The 24,478-nt window shown below is 36.4% G+C and overlaps 1 protein-coding gene across 2 annotated transcripts in view; it reads right to left on the minus strand.

The window, feature by feature from the left end:
- LOC128646112 (solute carrier family 12 member 4) overlaps positions 1–24,478 on the minus strand; it is a 270,698-nt gene that overhangs the window by 108,022 nt on the left and 138,198 nt on the right. For both annotated transcript variants that reach the window (XM_053699564.1, XM_053699565.1), the window contains exons 4-6: positions 13,620–13,766; positions 12,661–12,715; positions 9,259–9,389 (exon numbers count right to left, since the gene is read on the minus strand). In XM_053699564.1, the coding sequence (XP_053555539.1) occupies positions 9,259–9,389; positions 12,661–12,715; positions 13,620–13,766 (333 nt within the window). The remainder of the gene's footprint in view (positions 1–9,258; positions 9,390–12,660; positions 12,716–13,619; positions 13,767–24,478) is intronic.

The raw sequence follows: 24,478 nt of genomic DNA on the forward strand, positions 1-24,478 counted from the left end.
ATTAGCAATGTCATTGCGGTGTTCTGTAACCCTATCCTTCAGGATTCTCTTAGTTTTTAATTAGTAATTACACATCTATCATTAGAGATACATAGATCCCTATTTAGTACTAAGGTAGCTGGAACCTTTCTTAATATTGGTGCTACCCTTTGGTCAGGGTGTTGTTTTCTCAATGAAAAGTGTGTAAAATGTAAAGCATGTACAATTTTGTTACATTGTTACAGTCTAGCACATAAGTATTTGACATAGATCCTATTATTAATCTCAAGGTAACAAGCCTCTCTAACTTGTTTGGGTTACCCTCTGAGATAGGTGTTGTCATTTCCATTTGTGCCCTAAATGAGTGATTACGCATGGATCCCCATTATTATCCATGGTAGCAGATTCCTGTTGGTACACAGGGCTACCCACTGGTAGGGGTGTTGCCTAAGAACTCAATTACCTATGTTTAGGTATTTATCTGCATCATATTAACCTGAGTGAGCTGGCCAGCTTTATCTATGCATTTAATGTACAAAACGTATTTTAATTGTATGTGATTTTTTGATTTTTTTCTTTTTGTTTGCACAAATAAATTTATTTATTTACAACTATTTTGTGTGGTTTTGGTTTAGGGGACCCAGAAGTTGTTTGGTTGCGTAGAGGCCTGGAACACCTATTTCTAAATTAATTCTTACATACGTGTGCATTGAATTTAATATTTAAATAAATAATTGTCTACTAAAACGGAGTGCTGAAATCCCTGTCTATTTTGTAGAGAACACTACTGTGACCTCTCCATTTTTTCTTCTTTGAATCTTGTAAATGTACTTGTTTACAGGGTCTGCACCCGATAATAATTAATATAAAGTGGTTTTCTTGATACCTTCTCCCTAATACACTCAGCATATTGTGTATATATATATATATATATATATATATATATATATATATATATATATATATATATATATATATATATATATATATATATATATATATATATATATATATAAAAAACTCATTGTGTAAACTCAATGTTTTCTCTACATTTCTCTACATTTTGTATTTAGTGGAGGATTTTAAACTCACTTTTCGCCTCCCCATAATTTTAATTGTCGATATATATATATATATATATATATATATATATATATATATTCCATGTAAAAAGGAGAGAGCAGAGACAGCAGCCGTACAGGAGAAGATAGAGAGCTCATCGTCCGGTGAAAGTTTTTTAGATTCAGGCTCAGAAGGAAACACCGGAGGAGAGGGCGGAAGCACCGCCGACCAAAGGGAGTACCGGATGAGCACGCGGAGCTCCTGGAATCAGCAAGGGCAGTCACAGAGATCACAGAGAGGAGCCAGATATCGCCGGGGTATGAGAAAACAATCATAGAGGTAAATGAACTGCCTGTTAACCCCCACACATAAAATACTTTATTTTGCACAGACAGCGACGTTTCGGGGTCACAGACCCTTATTCATGCTTGGTAATTAGACATAGGCCTATTCAATCTTTAAATACCTGAAATTTGGCGCCTTCTCCACTCTGACTAGGAGAAGAGCTCCCTCTACTGGCCAATGTTATGCATGCACCAACATTTCTAAATATATAATATCTAAAACAAACTTGTTGCTAGACATATAGTTACACCAATACATAGAAACAGATTTAGTTAAAAGATTCTTAAAAACATACATCACAGCTTAAATAAAATATAGGATACATGGAAAACAAGGGAAGGGAGATGAGGGAAAAAACTCAGAGCACACTACAAGAGACATTAGAAAAAACAACTTAAGTCAAAGTCCCTATTGAGACCTTTTGGTGACATACTGTCTAATTTATGCACCCACCACATTTCTCTTTGTTTTAATAAACGTTCCCTATCAATACCTCTTCTAATGGGGGGGATGTGGTCAATGACCTGCCACCTAAGTTGTCTGATGTTATGTCCTTTTTCTAAAAAATGATTGGACAATGGAGCCTCCCTGTTTTTGCACCTGATGTTAGACCTATGTTGGCTTATACAGTCTCTCACCTTACGGGTGGTCTCCCCTATATAGATAAAGGAACAAGGAGTTGTTTTTTCTAATGTCTCTTGTGCTCTCTGAGTTTTTTCCCTCATCTCCCTTCCCTTGTTTTCCCATGTATCCCATATTTTATTTAAGCTGTGATGTATGTTTTTAAGAATCTTTTAACTAAATCTGTTTCTATGGATTGGTGTAACTATATGTCTAGCAACAAGTTTGTTTTAGATATTATGCATGCATAACATTGGCCAGTAGAGGGAGCTCTTCTCCTAGTCAGAATGGAGAAGGCGCCAAATTTCAGGTATTTAAAGATTGAATAGGCCTATGTCTAATTACCAAGCATGAATAAGGGGCTGTGACCCCGAAACGTCGCTGTTTGTGCAAAATAAAGTATTTTATGTGCTGGAGATCCTGCCTTCCTTTTTGTACTACTGTTTCGGGGCCCTGCAGCGCTCTACAGTGCACTATCCTTAACGTGTGTGCTGTTCCCCCTGTTTCTATTGTGTTGTTAACCCCCTATCGTCTCACGCCAAACCAGTGAAAGTAAATTAATTGCCTGCTGTTAACACCCTAATGCTTTGTGATAATCCAGTAAGGGTAAATTAACTGCCTGATGTCAACTCTTTAGAGCCTTGTGACAATGTAGTGGATATCAATGAACTGCCTGAGGTTAACCCCTTAACATCCAATGTTTATTTATCAACATCTGTTGAGGAAAATCTGGTTATTAATATTTCAAAATATCAGCTAACAGATAACGAGCACAGTCTCTTGATGAAAGGACTTTCATATTGCCCTGTGAAAGACTGTGATGAATTTGAAATTGACAAAGATCTTTATAAATTCTTTAGGTTGTTAAGGTTGAAAACAATGTATGGTGGTAAAAACATAGTCAATGTGGGTGAACCAAACACAATGAATGAAGAGAATATGCAGAGTGAATGTTTGAGTTTGAGAATGTTGAATTTGCATAAAAATTCCTCATACATACCTCCAACAAGCAACTCTGGTGTAGAAACATTTGTTAAATTTGTTCAACAAGATGTTGCCACCCTAATGAAGAAAACTAGACTAAATCCATACACAAAACATAATCTCACTAAAGGGGAATGGGAGGCTATATCTACTTTGAAAAATAACAAAAATATCACCATAAAAAATGCTGATAAGGGCGGAGCCATAGTAGTGTTAGAAACTGACTACTACATACAGTAAATTTTACAACAATTAACAGATGGGGGGTCTATGAAATATTGGATCACAATCCCCTAAATGAAATACAAAAAGAGCTTAAAGATATACTAGATAGAGCTTTGGGCCATAACATCATTTCTAAACAAGTTTATGATTTTCTGTACAATCAATATCCTATAACACCAATTTTTTACACACTGCCCAAAGTCCATAAAAATCTCTCTCATCCACCAGGACGCCCCATTGTGGCATGCACAGATTCTGTATTTTCTAATGTTTCCATTTTTTTGGATAAAGTTCTTTTTCCATTTGTTAAACAGCAAAAATCTTTCATTAAAGATACAAATGATTTTCTTACAAAGCTCATAGGGGTTGAAATAGAGGAGACATGGCTAATTTTTTCATTAGCTGTGGTAAATTTGTATACCTCTATCACCCATGAGGCAGGTCTAATGACCATAAAAAGTTTTTTGAGTGACAGTGGATCATATAATCTATCCCAGATTGATTTTTTGGATGACATGTTGAGACTTGTTTTGTACTGTAACTATTTCCTTTTTCAAGATACTTATTACATGCAAAAACGGGGAACAGCTATGGGCTCCAACGTAGCCCCCTGATATGCCAATTTGCTCATGAGTGGCTTTGAGAACAAATTTGTCTATAGTAATCAGCCATTCATCAGCTGTTGTAAGCTATGGCTAAGGTATATTGATGATATTTTTGGCATATGGGGGGGGGGGGGCTCTTTGGAGTCCCTGTTACAGTTTGTTGAAGACATTAATGTCTCAATGATAGGCATGAGATTTACACTTACTTACTCTACCCAACAGATTAATTTTTTGGATACAACTGTATACAAATATGGTAACACACTAAGCACAGATCTGTATGTAAAGCCAACAGACAAATACTTTGTTGCGGTATGAAAGTTTCCACCCTGAAACTGTCTTTAAATCTATACCAAGGAGTCCGTTACTCCGTACTAAAAGAATAGTCAGGGATCAGGAGATATTGCCAGAAAGATTAAAATCTATGGGCAATAAATTTGTTCAAAGAGGCTATCCAAGGGAAATTATTAACAAGAGTATTCAGAAATTAGATAAAAAACAAGATAAAAAACAAAGCACAACAGAGAAAAGTGCAGACAGATTGGTGCTTTCAATGGAATATAGTGACAAGAGTAATGATGTCTTTAAAATAGCGAGGAAATATTGGCATTTGCTGTCAAAATACAACCCAGAGGTTGAATCTTTTAAGTTACCCCCTATGCCATCATACAGAAGGGTAAAAAATCTTAGGGACAACATTGTCAAAGCTGATGTGGGTACAATTAAATCCTCTGGCATTAACTATTTGACTAGAGGTCACTATGGTAATGAATTTTGGAAACCTGGACAGGTATGAATTAAATCAATTAACATTGAGAATCCAAATCTGATTGGTCCAGATACCCTTTTTAATGTCTGTTCATTTGTTTTTAAACTATGCATGATTAAGGACCATGTAGGTCCGAAACGTCGCTTTTATGGTTGTTATACCCAAATAAAGAACATTTTTCACCTGTAAAGAAGAATTTTGTACTGTGGTGCTGTTACCTTATTTTTTACATGGACTGTATACATTGGAGTCTGGCTGATACTCCTTGGTGACGAGCACACAGACTGAAAACTAAGTACAACTTATGGTGCTGGACTCCAATTATATATATATATATATATATATATATATATATATATATATATATATATATATATATATATATATATATATATATATATATATATATATATATATATATATACACTGGTTGGCACCGAAATATATAAAATATATATTATATTATATTTTATTTATATAACGTTTCGGTGCCAACCAGCACCTTTATCAAATGGATCAGATGATTCCTACAGGCAGATGACAGAGCTTGACATCCAAAGAGAAGGCAAGTTAAAAACATGGGAAAATCGCAGCTTTATATACATAGTGTCTTGCTTAATTGTAAACTGGTAACGCTGTGTGTTTGCACGTCTGCGTGCACGTCACGGAGGCCACGCCCCTTCCAGATTCATAACGAGCTGTAATAGGTGCAACCAGCATCAGCATAGCTTGGATCCTTAGTAACGGAGTTGTGTGTGGCACATGGCTAATTAGCATAAAAACTGCTACATGACTTATCAGTCCAGGAAAGCGACTCAATGTAAACCTGCTTAAATCCCATAACGACTTTGCACTGTTTGCAAAGGACATAATTAATCTATGGCAATTGGGGTATCAGGTTAGAAATATTAATGCATGATATAACCCATGAATAGAGGGTATGATTTAAACGTATAATGTAAACACATAGTAGAAATTTGAGTTCACATAGGAGTTTGATCACATAAGTCAATCAAATTTAAAGAAAAACAAAGTGATCAGGTAGATAGAGTGGGCATCCTCTGGGGACCAAATGGGCACCAAACCAGCAATTCATATGTATCTCCCATTATACAACCCCATTGTTAAGATGGAGGACTTCATCCTATAAACCCTTAACACATCCATGTATTTCTTTTTACACTCGCTACATAGATGATTTGTTTTTTGTTTGGACAGGGAGTCTAATACATCTTCAAGAATGGGTATTTGATTTGAATCATATCGATTCACCTATCGGATTCAAAATGGAATGTAGTACGCAAAATGTACATTTCATGGACCTTAATATTTTTAAGGTCCCCACAGAAGGGTGATACAGGTTTGGCACTTCGCTATACACTAAACCTACAGATAGAAACTCGCTTCTTCTATCTACAAGCTGCCACCCCGACCACCAAAAGTTGGGTATAATCGCCTCTCAGTTAACGAGGGTGGTTCGCAATAATTCTGATTCTACCATCCTACAATCTCAGTTGGATAATATGTGTACTAAATTACAGGCTAGAGGGTATGCAAAAAAGGACATTGACACAGCCAGACGTTTGGATGGCCAATCACAAAATACACTCTTGGAGAGGGGTAAATTACAGAAATAGACCATGACTTCTGATTTAAAATTTCATCACAACATTCACTCCGGATCACCACTGTGTTGCCAAAGCGGTCCGCAATCGTTGAGACATTCTACAGACTGACAAGAACTTGTCAAATTGGAGACTCAATCCTCCCCGTATGGCATATAGACGTGCCAGGAACATACGGGATATCTTGGTCAAAACTGACCCCAAGGACTCCTACCAAAAGGAACATGTCTCAAATCTACTAAAAAAGGATGTTTCAGATGCGGTGACCATCACCTGTAATGGGATGCAAATGGGCCCCACCTTCCAAAACCCACATTGCAGTAATCGCTATAGGATACAACACAGAGTGACGTGCAGCAGCACATATGTGGTCTATATTCTGATTTGCCCATGCTCCCTTGTCTATGTAGGGAAAACCATTACAACATTCCGCGAAAGAATCGCTAACCACAGACACGCCATAAGGGATGCCATCAAGAAGGGCACCTCAGATCAACCAGTGGTGCGCCACTTTGCGCAATTGAAACACAGTGTCTCCAGTATGAGAACTATGATTATAGACCACATACCACCTTTAACAAGAGAAGGGGATCGTGGCAAAATCCTCCTACAACGTGAGACCAAATGGATTTATACTTTGGACACTGTGGAGCCTAGGGGGCTCAACAAACAGCTTGATTATGGCCCCTTTATAGGATGAAGTCCTCCATCTTAAGAATGGGGTTGTATAATGGGAGATACATATGAATTGCTGGTTTGGTGCCCATTTGGTCCCCAGCCGATGCCCACTCTATCTACCTGATCACTTTGATTTTCTTTAAATTTAAGTTTACATTATATGTTTAAATCATACCCTCTATTCCTGGGTTATATCATGCATTAATATTTTTAACCTGATACACCAATTGCCGTAGATCAATTATGTCCTTTGAAAACAGTGCTGGATTTTAAACATCGTTATGGGATTTAAGCAGGTTTACATTGAGTCGCTTTCCTGGACTGATAAGTCATGTAGCAGTTGTTATGCTAAATTACCCATGTGCCACACGCAACTCCGTTACTAAGGATCCAAGCTATGCTGATGCTGGTTGCACCTATTACAGCTTGTTATGAATCCGGAAGGGGCGTGGCCTCCGTGACGTGCACGCAAATGTGCAAACACACAGCGTACCAGTTTACAATTAAGCAAGACACTATGTATATAAAGCTGCGATTTTCCCATGTTTTTAACTTGCCTTCTCTTTTAATGTCAGGCTCCGTCATCTGCCTGTAGGAATCATCTGATCCATTTGATAAAGGTGCTGGTTGGCACCAAAACGTCATGGGACTATTTTAACCTTTAAAGATTCTACAATAAAAGCTAAGTTTTATTTTTATCCAGTGAGTGCTATCTTATTATGTGACAATTTATATATTTTTGATATTGCACCCTGGCGGCTGCTCACTCAAGATTTGGAGTGCAGGTCTCTTTTTACTAAAGTATATATATATATATATATATATATATATATATATATATATATATATATATATATATATATATATATATATATATATATATATATATATATATATATATATATATAAAATCCTCTTAACAAATGCACTCTCAGGTCTTTCTCAGTGAACAAAATCTGTTTTTTATTGGAACGTTTTCGGAGAGAAGTTCCCCTTCATCAGGATATATATACACAGACAGTACAGTGCCGGTATTTAATACAAAATAATAAAACACATAAATAATAGAATATTTTATCTCCAGAAAAGGAGGCAAATGTAGTTCAGAGTTATTAATCTAAAATGGATGGCTGATAAACAATAGCTAATTTTATCCAAATTAACCCCTTCATGCCAGGGGCAAGTATGTAGATCAGAACAAAGTTCTGATAAAAACCACTTGCTGGAAAAATGAAATCATACAATTGTCAATGTGATCACGTGATTCCAAGGCCGGGATTGGTTCATGGGGGACTGCCTATGCTGCTAGGCATTACCCCCAGTTTGATTTGTCATTAGGTAAAAGGAGGAGGCTGCAGTATGCCATATAAAGGTTGACGTTCCATGTCGTCATAATGGCATTAAAGCCCAGCGCTGTTAGGACAGTATGGAACGTCCTAACGGCGTGAAGGGGTTAATAGTAATCACCCTATTTACCGCAAAAGAATAAAAGGTTGAATCAACCATGTTGGGATTCAATTCAAGAGAAGCGCTCAACCAGGAATGAACAACAACTCAGTAGATTGTTCTCTGGTGGTTCATCACATGGGAGCAGCCTCATTTAGCCTAATTGTGCTTTTCACAGAGGACTTTCCAGATGTATATCTGTTTGATGTGCCTAAAAAGGATGGTCCAGCCCCAAAATACCAGACAATCCTCCTATAAATAAGGAGTGGCAACCGCAGACAATCATGTTGGCCTTCTGTAGTCAGTGAGGTGCAGCCATATACTTTAAGGCACATTGGACATGTTTGGTTTCCCCCATCACCCTTAGGAAGACATTTCCCAGGGTGATAATAAACATATTCAAAAAAAGAAAAGTTGGGACTAGAGATACTAATGTGTACTGCAGCTAATGCAATTATTTACCCATTTGAACCATATATCACATACACTTGTGATTATATTCATTTTAAAAGGACATATTACTGAAATATATGAAAACGCAACAGTTAAAGATATTACAAATATTTGTTTGCATCAAAAAAGGTTAAGTAAACGCTTTTCACATGTAAATTGATGGGTAACAATATGAGAATGATTTTGTACATCTAAGTCCTGGGACTCTTCTGCTAATTGGCTAACAGGGACAACTCCCATAGAAAAGAGCAGGCCTATTTAGCAGAAGAACATCCATTTGTTTGAGTCTGTACCTGCATTTCCCCTGTGGTTGATCTTCAAAGGTATCTCTCATATTTAATAAGAATATTTTATTTTATTTTAACAACACATGGAGCAATAATGCAACATCCCGTCCCATTTTTCCTCTGTAGCACTGCACTTTTAAACTTTCTACAAAAGATTTTACGCTGCATCAATCTCTTACTAGAAGAATCTCAATGGCTCCAAGGATATACATTGCTCCAGCAAAGGTAGTTCCCAGGTAGAAGCAAAGTCCAACAGCTCCTCCGAATTCTGGGCCCAGTGACCGAGAGATCATGAAATACGAGCCCCCAGCTGTGAGAAGAACAGACATAAATGGGACAATTAAAATCACAGGTAATAAAGCACTGGCTGAAGAACAGGTATTTTAGATACCATTGCGTAGATTTATTAGGAGTAATATCACTACTATATTAAGGAAAGGATTGTCTTTTTCAGATAATAGAATATAAATAAATAAAATACTTGAATTGAAGTAGACAAGTTTAGCAACTCAGTAAAATAGTAAACAAATTAATATTTTTTTTTTGCTCATGCCCCACACCAGGCAAGAATGGAAGTTTCTAAAAAAACAAACAAATAATAACGGCACTACCTGAAAGTTGTTTCCTTTATGAAATATATAGCTAGGTCTACAATCAACTTATAGTTTTTATTTTGTGATTGGTGGTCTGACCAGACCTTGAGGGTTAAAATTCCTAAAGAAGGAGGTGCTGTACACTAGAAAGACGAGGGTTGCAGTGTGAATCTCACACTAACTAAATAGTGTACCTAAATAGCAATCAACAACTAGCAATTGTCAATCATGTGTTGTCATAAATGTGTTGTGTGTGTATTGGTATCAAGAAGGTGGTATATAAAATATAACCTTTATTAAAAAAATATAACCCATTAAAAACACAAAACAGCCATATGCAGCTGTTCATAGATCACCAAATCACCCACAAATATTGAGCAGTGTATGAGTAAAGTGATCAGCTGGGTGACTTAGTTGCAGTTATAGTCCATGAAAATGCTAATAAGACCCAAACAGGTAGGGGTTTAGGGACTATCAAAATAGTAAAGCCCACTGAGATAAAAGGGCTAATAATTGTTACAATCACCCCTATAAATGTGTACGCTGGGTATCAAACCTTTAATGCTAGTGGGTCAGAGTAAGATCAAGCGCCGTATCACAAAATGACAAGAGATAATGGGCAAATGGTGTGGGAGTACCAGGTGTGGTGTGGTTACGCAAGCATCTCTAAGACACTACCCACAGTAGTGAAGATTATGCTGTAAAAAGTATGCTTCATTTAGGAAGAATGTGACAATATAGAATTAAGTGGTAGCATCACAGTAGATATATCGAATTACACTCATATCAAGTAAATAGGCGTATTAGATGCAATCGCCAATGGCGGTGGAAATATGGAATTGGCTATTACTCGGCACAATATCTGTTAGGTACCCAAGTAGCTACTATTATAGAATCAAATTGTACCAATAATCAGCAGCAATAGTGATGCGGGTATAGGTGTGTCAATGCTTCTAATGAGTTGCGGTATACGCTAGTGTCTCTAAGACACTGCCCACATCAAATAATGTGCTATTGGTAAAGTATCTTGTCGAGATAATAAGCTGCAAAATGCTTGTTACATAGTTACAATGCGCTGCGTATATTGAGTCTAAATAAGAAAGCTTAAATCACAAGTGGGTGAGCCAGTTTGTCACATATGATAATGCGAGTGTGAGTAGCTACGAGTAAGCCCAACAATCATTCGGAGTTATTAAAGTCATGAATCTGAGATAAATGAATACCTAAATAACCACTAGCAGCAGTGATACTGCAAATAACAGCGTTCAAGTCAAAATTAATTGTGGTTTACGCTAGCGTCTCTAAGACACTGCCCGCATTAGAAATAAGAATTGGGAGAAACACGGTGACCACAATACTGGACATTAGGTAGCTGCATATAGCTGAATTGCTAACTAAAACGAGAATCCCCTGATAACCTTTCCCCCTGACATGTTTTGCTTGTTCAGCTTTTTCAAAATATATCTATATCGTCATATTCTTCCTAAATTAGGCATACTTTATACAGCATACTCTTCACTACTGTGTGTTAGAGACACTTGCGGAACCACACCACACCTGGTACTCCCACACCATTTGCCCATTATCTCTTGTCATTTTGTGATACGGCGCTTGATCTTACTCTGACCCACTAGCATTAATGGTTCGATACCCAGCGTACACATTTATAGGGGCGATTGTGACAATTATCAGCCCTTTTATCTCAGTGGGCTTTACTATTTTGATAGTCCCTAAACCCCTACCTGTTTGGGTCTTATTAGCATTTTCACGGACTATAACTGCAACTAAGTGACCCAGCTGATCACTTTACTCCTACACTGCTCAATATTTGTGGGTGATCTGGCGATCTATGAACAGCTGCATATGGCTGTTTTGTGTTTTTAATGGGTTATATGTTTAACATTTCTTTGATAAAAATTATATTTTATACCATCTTCTTGTCACCAATACACACACAACACATTATCTACGATTGATGATTGCTAGTTGTTGAGTGCTATTTATGTACACACTTTTGTTAGTGTGAGATTCACACTACAACCCTCTCCTCAAGAATGGAAGTTTCATGGAACATACATACGTTTGCCAATCCCAAATGGCTCACTGTTCATATGCTTGTCTGCAGCTGCACCAACACAAGAACAGGTTTTAAACACATTACTGTACAAGAAATGTGTTTAAAAATAAAAATTTCCAACAAACTAGAGCATTGTTTCTCCCCCCCCCCCCCCCCCAGAATGTGCTTTTAACATTGCAAAGAACAAAATTATGCATTATGGGATACTGAATGTATTAACTGCAGAGGGAAAGACTTTGTAAGTTATTTCAATATGAATGTTTATAGCAAAGGGCATAAAAAAGCTAGAGGAGAGCTTTCTTAGAAACATTTAAAAAGAGATCAAATACTTTAACAGTGGCATCTATATTAAACAGCCATTTAAACAATGTGTGCTCTTCAACGTACAAGTATGACTCAAAGCACTAGCCCTACATGAGCTATAATTTTCAGCTCCTCACTTACAAAACTCAAACAAGTAATGCCAAAATCTAGTCAGCAAATTCCAAGAGAAGAATCACGCATGGAGGGGATGATAAAATCTATATACTTTAATCAAAATATTGGCATAAATGTAAGAACAGCACCGACAGGACAGTCCGGTATATCTTACGCATTTCTTACGTGTTGCGCATTTCTTACGTGTTGCGTGCTGCACCTGGCTCTAGTCAAACCTTATTTGTTTTTGCTATTGCTCTAAACAGAAATCCAATATAAATCATTCAAAACATGGCTAATATAATGGTTGCTTAGTATTTATACCTTAAAGTATGGGTGGGGGGGGGGGGAGAAAGATCATGATGTAAAGACAGAGGAAAGAATATGAACAGACTTTACAAAATACCTTATTTATATGAGGGGTGGTAGATAAAGAATACACTTCAAGTTGATACTATGGGGACTAATATGACAAAGGAACATTATATTATTACCTGGTACTACTCCATTGGTTGCAATAGCGCTCATTGATATGGTTGTTAGCAGCGTCTATAAGACAAAAATAAAGATTAAGTACCACCACAATGCTCAGTCAACCAACAGTGATCTGCAGTAAGGTAATACGATGGCCACTTTTTAGATAATCATGTTTTGATGCTTCCTTTGACACCTGTAAAGCTATAGTACAAGATGGTACAGACTCAATACAAATTCTCAGTTCCTGGTTGTTAATTCCAATAAAAAAACTAGGAATTGAGTTGAAAGTGTTGGTAAAAGTAAGGAACATGCCCATCACACAGTAAAGAATTTTAGCTCTACAGTCAACGTCCTATACACTCATATTAGGTCTGTGCCAAGGAATTCATTATACTTTATTAACATTTTCTGGTTATGTTATAAGTGTTTAACTTCATTTCAATTAAAGGAACATCATGGTGTACCAAAAATACCTATTTCCTTAGAGCAATCTTTTTAAAAAAAATGTACTATTCATTTAACGCTTGCTAAGAGAACAAATGTCAAACAAGTTGTAAACTCAGCTAAATAAAGGCTAGAGCTTGTATATGCAGACAAGATGCAAATCACATCTTTATATGAAGTGGCATGAGGGTGTTGCAAGAGCTAGATTTCATCTATGCATTTAACTCCTTTGCATGAGACTTTAAACCAATTTAAAAATGTCTCTAGCATGTCCCTTTAAATGTATTTTATGTATTGCATAGCCTTCTAGACTCTATACTCTAAACAAAAATAAGAATTTATAAGTAAAAACAGAAAGAAGAAATATGGGTTCAAATAAATATTTTTCCTTTAGAACAAAAAAAAATCTATTGCAAATCACCAGTTTTATAGATTATTGTTATCAGAGACAGCCTCTCTAGCTCACTGTCACATCTAGCGCCCTGTGATATATTCTACATTCAGGGTTTACTGCCCTTGTAGATGAACTTACACAACAGCAGCAGATCAGGACAATCAGAAGAGTCTGCAAGACGCCAGCTGTACCCACAATCCAGGTCAAACGGAGAAATAGAATCACCCCAAAGATGTTCTGCAGGCAGGGCAAGTACACCCCCATAAGGGTGCCCATGCTTGGGGACTGAAAGAGAGAGAAAATGCACAATGAGATTTGTGTATGCATTCGCTAAAAAGGCAATTATAAATGTTGCATCAGATCATAGATGATATGAACTTATAGTCAAATAGTTATATATAAAGAAAAAAACAATGGTTCCACATAATTGCAAAGATGCTAATTGAACAGAATGACCAATACCATCAAGGGATATTTTAAAAACATTTCTTATTGTGCATATGAAAAAGCAGCAATTACAGTAAAATATTTTTTTACATAAAAAGATAAATAAAAACTGTTTAAATAAAAACTGAAACTAGCCGTAAAATGTATTGAATTATCTTTATTTATTGGGTCAACTACATTTTATTTTGGATTAACCTCTTGTATTGACCAAATAAAAAACAAACAAAAAAAAAACAAAACACAAAGTCCCTTTAAAGGAAAATCAGACAACGTAAAATTAAAAAAAAAAGTAAATCTGAAACCAGTTTACAGACTTCCTTTACATGGTTAAGAGGGGATTTTTATTTTACAAACTTGTTGAAGAAACTTAAGGCATAGTGTTCCAACTTTGTAGATAATGGCCCACCTTAGAATTTTTTTTTAAACCAATTTGAGACACTCTAACCATGCGCACTGCAGCCTGTGGACCACTAGTAGACCTACTCAACAGACAGCCCAGACATAAAAATGTTTTTGGGCCCCCCCCAAGGTATCTCAGTAATAAGCAATAGAAATATGTATATACACACACAAACCCTAATAATGAGTATGTTGCTCTTTATGCAAGTTTATATATACTATACGCTGTGGAGTACACTGCTTTGTATGATTAGGAGTATGTATACGTTGGTGAGTATGTTAAAGGCACATGATTCAGATAGATTATGCAATTTTTTACATCTTAGCAATTTACTTCTATCATCAAATTTATGTTGTTCTCTTTGTAAAAGTGAATGTAAATTTGAATGAATAAGTGCCTGGTATCTAAAAATACACTTAAAAACAGGTGCACTTTCATTTATTAAACTATACAATGAAGCTTCATTTTAAAAATACTTACCTTTTCTTTATGGAAAGCAGACATATAGATGATAACTCTGGCTTCCGCTAATCTTTGTGTGCCTCATAAGCTGGACGCCAAAGGAGCTACACAACGATTGGAGGAAGCCGGATTCGTCATAACTGTGCTAAATACAGCAAGTGCTGCGGGCGGAGTATAGCCGGTCTGCTTTCCCTAAAACAAAGGTAAGTATTTTAAAAGTTTAATGAATGAAAGTGATACCGGGCACTTATTCATTAAACTTTACATTCACTTTAAAGAGAAAACCTATGTAGGCTGATAGGAGTTTAGGAGTGTGCACGTGTCTTTAGCAGCCTATAGCAGCTGTGTTTTGCAACTATGTGTAACATGGCTATAAACATTGTTGCAAACACTGCTGCCAGATGGCTAAAGACACGTGCACACTCCTGAGCTCACATAGGGCTACTCTTTGATTAATGATAGAGAGAACTAAGCAAAATTGATAATACATGCACATTGATTATTTTTTTTAAATGTTATCTATTCAACCAATGTCAGTTTCACTTTTCTGTTGTGACAGCACAAGCAACACTGGGAATTATAGTAAAAAAGAACTCTGCAATTTTCAAGAAATACATTTTCCAATTCAAATTTTCAATAATACATAATGTATAGTGTAGTCTTCCAGTACATTAACATACAAGAAAAGGCAACACAACCCTTGCTGTGTTTTTCTTTAAAGGGACATAAAAGCAGAAAATACTCTGTGTTAAGAGACTTTTATTACTGCACTATTATTTACATATACCCACGTGTTAACCCCTTTACAGGGATTAAACACAAAGTTAAAATCAACAGCAAAGCACTACTGGGAGCTAGCTGAACACATCTAGCAAACCAATGAGAAGGATCATACGTGCGTAGCCACCAGTCACCATCTGCTCTTGAGACTAGGTATCCCCTTTAACAAAAGTGGAACAAAATAAATTTGATAAAAGTAAACTGCATGTTTTAATCCTGAGGAGCAAAACAGAGTGACATTTATCATACACACAACAAAAAAGCATGCAGAACATATTATAAACTGTAATTTAATAAGACACATCTCTAAACTAAAGCCAACAGCATTATGGAATATTTATAGGCTACAACTTGTTCCACTGGTTATATGTGCATTCTGGGAAAGATACGATGTCCTACAAGACACTGTGCTACATTGTTGAAATGTATAACTTAATTCTGAGATAGAACCAGCTCACTACGTCATACCTCTCAACAGATCAAGTAAAGCAAGGAGGGACAGGTGTTGTAGTAGCTGCTGCTGCACATTGCTGTTGCAATGCTTTGATAAGTAAGTGCACAAAACCCAGCACATAACCATGACATCTCAATAGACAAACATTGGCAGTACAATGGGTTTTACTGAAGAGCACCTTTGCCACAAGAAATTTCTGTAGTACTAGATCTGCCCCAGTCAACTGTAAGTACTATTATTGTGAAGTGAAAGAGTCTAAGTGCAACAACAGCCCAGCCTGGCAGCCACAAAGTAGTAGGTCTTGTAAACTCACAGAGTGAGGGCTGAAGTGTGTAAAAATCACCTATCAACTGTTCACTTACTACAGAGTTCCAAACCGCCTCTGGAAGCAACATCAGCACAAGAACGGAGCATCAGGGGCTTTGTAAAATAGGTTTCCATGGCCAAGCAGCTGTGCAAAGGCTTAACATAAACATACATATGCCAAACGTAGGTTGGAATGGTATAAAGAATGCCACGATAAAACATAATTTATGTAAGAACTTACCTGATAAATTCATTTCTTTCATATTAGCAAGAGTCCATGAGCTAGTGACGTATGGGATATACATTCCTACCAGGAGGGGCAAAGTTTCCCAAACCTTAAAATGCCTATAAATACACCCCTCACCACACCCACAATTCAGTTTAACGAATAGCCAAGAAGTGGGGTGATAAGAAAGGAGCGAAAGCATCAAAAAATAAGGAATTGGAATAATTGTGCTTTATACAAAAAATCATAACCACCACAAAAAGGGTGGGCCTCATGGACTCTTGCTAATATGAAAGAAATTAATTTATCAGGTAAGTTCTTACATAAATTATGTTTTTGGTAAGTTCTTACATAAATTATGTTTTCTTTCATGTAATTAGCAAGAGTCCATGAGCTAGTGACGTATGGGATAGTAAATACCCTAGATGTGGAACTTCCACGCAAGAGTCACTAGAGAGGGAGGGAAAAAATAAAGACAGCCAATTCCGCTGAAAAATAAATCCACTACCCAAATCAAAAAGTTTCAATTTTTATAATGAAAAAAACTGAAATTATAAGCAGAAGAATCAAACTGAAACAGCTGCCTAAAGTACCATTCTACCAAAACTGCTTCTTAAAGAAGAGAAAACATCAAAATGGTAGAATTTAGTAAAAATATGCAAAGAAGACCAAGTCATTGCTTTGCAAATCTGATCAACAGAAGCTTCATTCTTAAAAGCCCAGGAAGTAGAAACTGACCTAGTAGAATGAGCCGTAATCCACTGAGGCGGGAATCAACCCGACTCCAAATAAGCATTATGAATCAAAAGTTTAACCAAGATACCAAAGAAATGGCAGAAGCCTTTTGACCTTCCTAAAACCAGAAAAGATAATAGACTAGAAGTCTGTGTGAAATCTGAATAGCTTCAACATAGGATTTCAAAACTCTTACCATATCTAAAGAATGTAAGAATCTTACAAAAGAAGTCTTAGGAAAAGACAATAATTCCTCCCTAATATTGATAGAAATCACAACTTTAGGTAAGAATTGAAATGAGGATAGCAAAAACCACCTTATCCTGATGAAAAAAATCAGAAAAAGGAGACTCACAAGAAAGAACAGATAATTCATATAACTGTTCTAGCTGAAGAGATGTCTAAAAAGATAAATACTTTCCATGAAAGTAAATAATGTCTAGAGAAAGCATATGCTCAAATAGAAGAGCCTGTAAAGCCTTCAGAACCAAATTAAAACTCCAAGGAGGAGAAATTGGCTTAATGACAGGTTTGATAAGAACCAAAACCTGAAAAAAATAATGAATAACAGAAAGGAACACTGCCTTATCCTGATGAAAAATCAGAAAAGGAGATCCACAAGAAAGAGCAGAAAACTCAGAAACTCTTCTAGCAGAAGAGATAGCCAAAAAGGAACAATACTTTCCAAGAAAGTAATTTTAATGTCCAGAGAACGCAAAGGTTCAAACGGAGGAGCCTGTAAAGCCCTCAGTACCAAATTGAGACTCCAAGGAGGAGAGATTGACTTAATGACATGCTTGATACAAACCAAAGCCTGTACAAAACAATGAATATCAGAATGAATAGCAACCTTTCTGTGAAAAAGAACAGAAAGAGTAGAGATTTGTCCTTTCAAAAAACTTGCAGACAAAACCTTATCTAAACCAACCTGAAAAATTTTAAAAATTCTAGGAATTCAAAAAGAATGCCAAAAGAATTTATGAGAAGAACACCAAGAAATGTAAGTCTTCCAAACTCGATAATAAATCTTTCTAGAGACAGATTTACAAACCTGTAACATAGTATTAATCACTGAGTCAAAGAAACCTCTATGACTAAGAATCAAACGTTCAATCTCCATACCTTCAAATTTAATGATTTGAGATCCTGATGGAAAAAATGGGCCTTGAGATAGAAGGTCTGGTCTTAACGGAAGTGTCCAAGGTTGGCAACTGGCCATCCGAATGAGATCCGCATACCAAAACCTGAGAGGCCATGCTGGAACCACCAGCAGTACAAACGAACGCTCCATTAGAATTTTGGAAGAACTAGAGGCGGAAGATATAGGCAGAATGATAATTCCAAGAAAGTGTCAATGCATACGCTACTTCCGCCTGAGGATACCCGGACCTGAAATAGGCCCCTGGGAAGTTCCTTGTTAAGACGAGATGCCAACAGATCTATTTCTGGAAGCCCTCACATCTGAAAAATTTAAAAACATATCTGGGTAAGAGACCATTCTCCCAGATGTAAAGCTTGATTAACAGAGATAATCCGCTTCCCAAATGTCTATACCTGGGAAAAGGACCACAGAATTTAGATAGGAGCTGGATTTAGCCCAAACAAATATCCGAGATACTTTTGTCACAGTCTAAGGACTGATAGTCCCACCCTGATGATTGACATACACCACAGATGTGATATTGTCTGAAAAAAACAATAAACGTCTCTTCTTCAAAAGAAACCAACTGAAGAACTCTGGGAATGCACAGAGTTCCAAAATATCAAATGGTAATCTCGCCTCCTGAGATTTCCAAACCCCTTGTGCTGACAGAGAACCTCAGACAGCCTCCCAACCTAAAAGACTCGCATCTGTAGAGATCATGGTCCAGGTTGAAATAATCGAAGAGACCTGTAGAACTAAATGATGGTGATCTTAACCACCGAATCAAAGATAGATAAACATAGAATTCGAAGATTTAAAAAGTGAAATCCTAGAATCCCTGCACCATTATTCAGCATAAAAAACTGAAAAGGTTTTCTATGAAAATGAGCAAAGGGAATTGAATCCAATGCTGCAGCCATAAGACCTAAATTTCCATGCATATATAGCAACTGAAGGAAATAATAGAGACTTAAGGTACCGACAGACGGAACCCAATAAAAATGTCACTTGTCTGTTAGAGAAAAATACAGTAACACAATCTATCTGGAAACCTAAAAAAGGTGACCCTTGTGTGAGGAATCAAGAGCTTTTGATAAAAAGATCCTCTAACCATGTCTTGAAAAAACAAAGTTGAATCATTTGAGATTCCGTAGTCTCAGAAAATAAAAATAATCTGAATGAAAACAGAAAATGAAGATATGCATCTATTGTATCTAATGAAAACAAATAATGCTATCACTGACCAAAAAAAGGCAGACTAGACCATATAAATACCAATCTAAAAGATGGTACATTTATATAATAAAAAGATTTTCTATCTTTGGAACAATTAATAGTTTTGAATAAAACCCCAAAACCCAGTTCCTAAAAATGGAACTGGAATAAATACCCCAGAAGATTCCAGATATGAGCAGCGCTTGAGCCCCAACAGGTGATCAGCCGCACTTCAACATTACCCAAAATATATAGGACTGAAATACATTAAGGAAAGTGTAAGCCTTACTGGAATAGCTGGAATATAATAGAGAGAAAAAACTTCCAACTAAAAACATGTTACTTGGGTAAGAATTTAGATTTTGTTCCTTAAAATTTTAGTCTTAGAACTCAATCTTGAAGCCCCGAGTAACAGTTAAGAAATGAATCCAATATGAACCAAATAATTGATTATCTTGGAAAAAAAGAAATAAGGATTTTTTAGAAATCACAAAATTCTTCTAGCTAAAACAGCTAAAGACATAGATTAAAACCTCATTTGTGAAAATATTCAATAAAATGAAGATACAAATGAAATTATTAGCATGTTAATCCAGTTAAAGGACCAGTCAACACACCGGACTTGCATAAACAAATGCAAGACAATAAGACAAATGCAACAGCACCCAGTCTGAACCTCAAATGAGCAGTAGACTTTGTCCCTTAACAATGCTAAATAAAACATAATCTGATACTTGATCTTAAAGTAAACAGAAAAATGAAGCAAATGCAACATCATCCAAATAAATCACAGGTCCAAGAAAAGTACCTGAAAATAAATAATTTTCCTTAAATAAGATACAACCATCTAAAAGGAAAATAAACACTATTTTGCTATAGAAACAATAGCATATTTTAGCAGGAGCAGAGATAGCCCCATTAAATTGTAGAACACTCAAAATTGAATTTAACTGCCGGCAAAGAATATAATTTAAAACCTTTGAAGAAGGAAGAAAATTCTCAGCCTATTCCATTCCCTAGTATGAAGAACTGGAAAAAAACTTCTGAAAACACAGAAGATAAAATAAGCAGAAATAAAATGTTAGCTAGTCTTGAAAAAGAACTAGTTACCTCAATATCCAAAATAATCAACACCTTTTCAACAAAAAACAAATGTACTCTAATAAAAAAGTAGATTTGTTAGTGTCAATATCTGATGAAGAAAATTCTGAATAAGAAAAAAACATCATCAGAGAAAGATAATTCAGTATGTTGTTGGTCATTTGAAACTTCATCAATTAAAAAAGAAGTTATAAAAAGACTTAAAAATTTTAATAGAAGGCGCAAAGTCAGACAAAGCCTTTAACATAGAATCAGAAAAATATTCTTATAAATTTTCTAAGTATATCTTGTACATAAGATGTAAAAAGAATAGCAATTCATAAATCATAAAAACTAATGGATTCTGCATGTAAAAGTTTATCATGATAACTTATTACAAACCATAGCTAAAGATAAACATTCATAACATTTAAAATAAATGAACTTAGCTTTGGTAGGACTTATCTCAGTCAACAGGAATCCCTCAGTATGTTCTGACCCAGGAATAGTTTATGGAAAATCTTGCAATATGTAATAGAAAAAAACAACATATAAAGCAAAATTATCAAATTCCTTAAATGACAGTTTCAGGAATGGGAAAAAATGTAAAACAAACAAGCCTCTAGCAACCAGAAGCAACAAAAAAGTGAGACTTAAATAATGTGAGAAAAAGTGGAACAAGAATGACGCCCACATTTTTGGCGCCAAGTATGAAGCCCACATTATTGGCGCCAAGTACAACGCCCATATTTTTTGGCGCCATGTATGACGCCACATCCTCTGACGCCGAAAACGACGCCCACATTTTTTGGCGCAAAAAAAAGTCTGAACACACATGCGTCAAAAAATTACGTAACAATGAACAACTTCCGGCGACAACTACGGCGCCGGAAATGACAAAATTTTGCGCCAAAAAAGTTTGCGCCAAAAATGACGCAATAAATTGAAGCATTTTCTGCCCCCGCGAGCCTAACAGCCCGCAGGGAAAAAAGTCAATGAAAATTTTCAAGGTAAGAAAAAAATATTTATTCATATGCATTATCCCAAATAATGAAACTGACAGTCTGAATGAAGGAATACTGATTATCCTGAAACATGGCAAATATACGTTTAAAGACATATATTTAGAACTTTACATATAAAGTGCCCAACCATAGCTTAGAGTGTCACAAAAAATAAGACTTACTTACCCCAGGACACTCATCTACATATAGTAGATAGCCAAACCAGTACTGAAACGAGAATCAGTAGAGGTAATGGTATATAAGAGTATATCGTCGATCTGAAAAGGGAGGTAAGAGATGAATCTCTACGACCGATAACAGAGAACCTATGAAATAGATCCCGTAGAAGGAGACCATTGAATTCAAATAGGCAATACTCTCTTCACATCCCTCTGACATTCACTGTACTCTGAGAGGAAAACCGGGCTCCAGCCTGCTGCGAAGCACATATCAACGTAGAATCTAGCACAAACTTACTTCACCACCTCCCTGGGAGGCAAAGTTTGTAAAACTGAATTGTGGGTGTGGTGAGGGGTGTATTTATAGGCATTTTAAGGTTTGGGAAACTTTGCCCCTCCTGGTAGGAATGTATATCCCATACATCACTAGCTCATGGACTCTTGCTAATTACATGAAAGAAATCACACTTCACTATCTGGTAGTCTGATGGAAGAATCTGGGTGTGGCTGATGCCAGGAGAAAGCTACCTACTGGAATGCATAGTGCCTACTGTAAAGTTTGTTAGAGGAGGGTTAATGGTCTGGGGCTGTTTTCAGGGTTTGGCTTAGACCCAGTAGTTCCCGTAAAGGGGAATCTTAATGCTACAGGATACATAGACATTTTACACAATTGGGCTCCTCCAGCTTTCTGGCAACAGTTTAGGGAAGGCTCTTTCCTGTTCCAACACAAATGTGTCCCTGTGTACAAAGTGAGGTCCATGAATACATGGCCTGACAAATTTGGTGTGGAGGAACTCAAGTGCCCTGCAAAGACCCCTAATCTAAATCCTGTTTAACACATTTGGGATGTATTAGAAAGCCAATTGCGAGCAAGAGCTTCTCATCCAACATCAGTGTCTGACCTCACAAATACTCTTTTGGCTGAATAGGCACAAATTACACTCCATAATTCTTGTGAAATCATTCCCAGAAGAATTGAGGCTGCTATTTTAATGAACGTGGTTTTGGAATTGAATGTCCAACAAGGTCATGTAGGTGTGATAGTCAGGTGTCCACATTCTTCTGACCATTTATTGTGAGCTGATTAAAGTCTCCCCTTTCTCTTTTTCTAATAGATTGATTTAAAAAACAAACAAAAAAAAAAACAATGGACAATTACGAAAGATTGTATACCCCATCAGAGAACTTACTGTGTAGTTTGTATAGAGTTGTGTAAATGGATTACAGAACAAAAAACATAATTTATGTAAGAACTTACCTGATAAATTCATTTCTTTCATATTAGCAAGAGTCCATGAGCTAGTGACGTATGGGATATACATTCCTACCAGGAGGGGCAAAGTTTCCCAAACCTTAAAATGCCTATAAATACACCCCTCACCACACCCACAATTCAGTTTAACGAATAGCCAAGAAGTGGGGTGATAAGAAAAAAGTGCGAAAGCATATAAAATAAGGAATTGGAATAATTGTGCTTTATACAAAAAAATCATAACCACCACAAAAAAGGGCGGGCCTCATGGACTCTTGCTAATATGAAAGAAATGAATTTATCAGGTAAGTTCTTACATAAATTATGTTTTCTTTCATGTAATTAGCAAGAGTCCATGAGCTAGTGACGTATGGGATAATGACTACCCAAGATGTGGATCTTTCCACACAAGAGTCACTAGAGAGGGAGGGATAAAATAAAGACAGCCAATTCCTGCTGAAAATAATCCACACCCAAAATAAAGTTTAATGAAAAACATAAGCAGAAGATTCAAACTGAAACCGCTGCCTGAAGTACTTTTCTACCAAAAACTGCTTCAGAAGAAGAAAATACATCAAAATGGTAGAATTTGGTAAAAGTATGCAAAGAGGACCAAGTTGCCGCTTTGCAAATCTGATCAACCGAAGCTTCATTCCTAAACGCCCAGGAAGTAGAAACTGACCTAGTAGAATGAGCTGTAATCCTCTGAGGCGGAGTTTTACCCGACTCAACATAGGCAAGATGAATTAAAGATTTCAACCAAGATGCCAAAGAAATGGCAGAAGTTTTCTGGCCTTTCTAGAACCGGAAAAGATAACAAACTAGAAGTCTTTCGGAAAGACTTAGTAGCTTCAACATAATAATTCAAAGCTCTAACAATATCCAAAGAATGCAACGATTTCTCCTTAGAATTCTTAGGATTAGGACATAATGAAGGAACCACAATTTCTCTACTAATGTTGTTGGAATTCACAACTTAGGTAAAAATTCAAAAGAAGTTCGCAACACCGCCTTATCCTGATGAAAAATCAGAAAAGGAGACTCACAAGAAAGAGCAGATAATTCAGAAACTCTTCTGGCAGAAGAGATGGCCAAAAGGAACAAAACTTTCCAAGAAAGTAATTTAATGTCCAATGAATGCATAGGTTCAAATGGAGGAGCTTGAAGAGCCCCCAGAACCAAATTCAAACTCCAAGGAGGAGAAATTGACTTAATGACAGGCTTTATACGAACCAAAGCTTGTACAAAACAATGAATATCAGGAAGAATAGCAATCTTTCTGTGAAAAAGAACAGAAAGAGCAGAGATTTGTC

The sequence above is a fragment of the Bombina bombina genome, chromosome 1 (genome assembly GCF_027579735.1).
Source record: "Bombina bombina isolate aBomBom1 chromosome 1, aBomBom1.pri, whole genome shotgun sequence".
Taxonomy (NCBI): domain Eukaryota; kingdom Metazoa; phylum Chordata; class Amphibia; order Anura; family Bombinatoridae; genus Bombina; species Bombina bombina.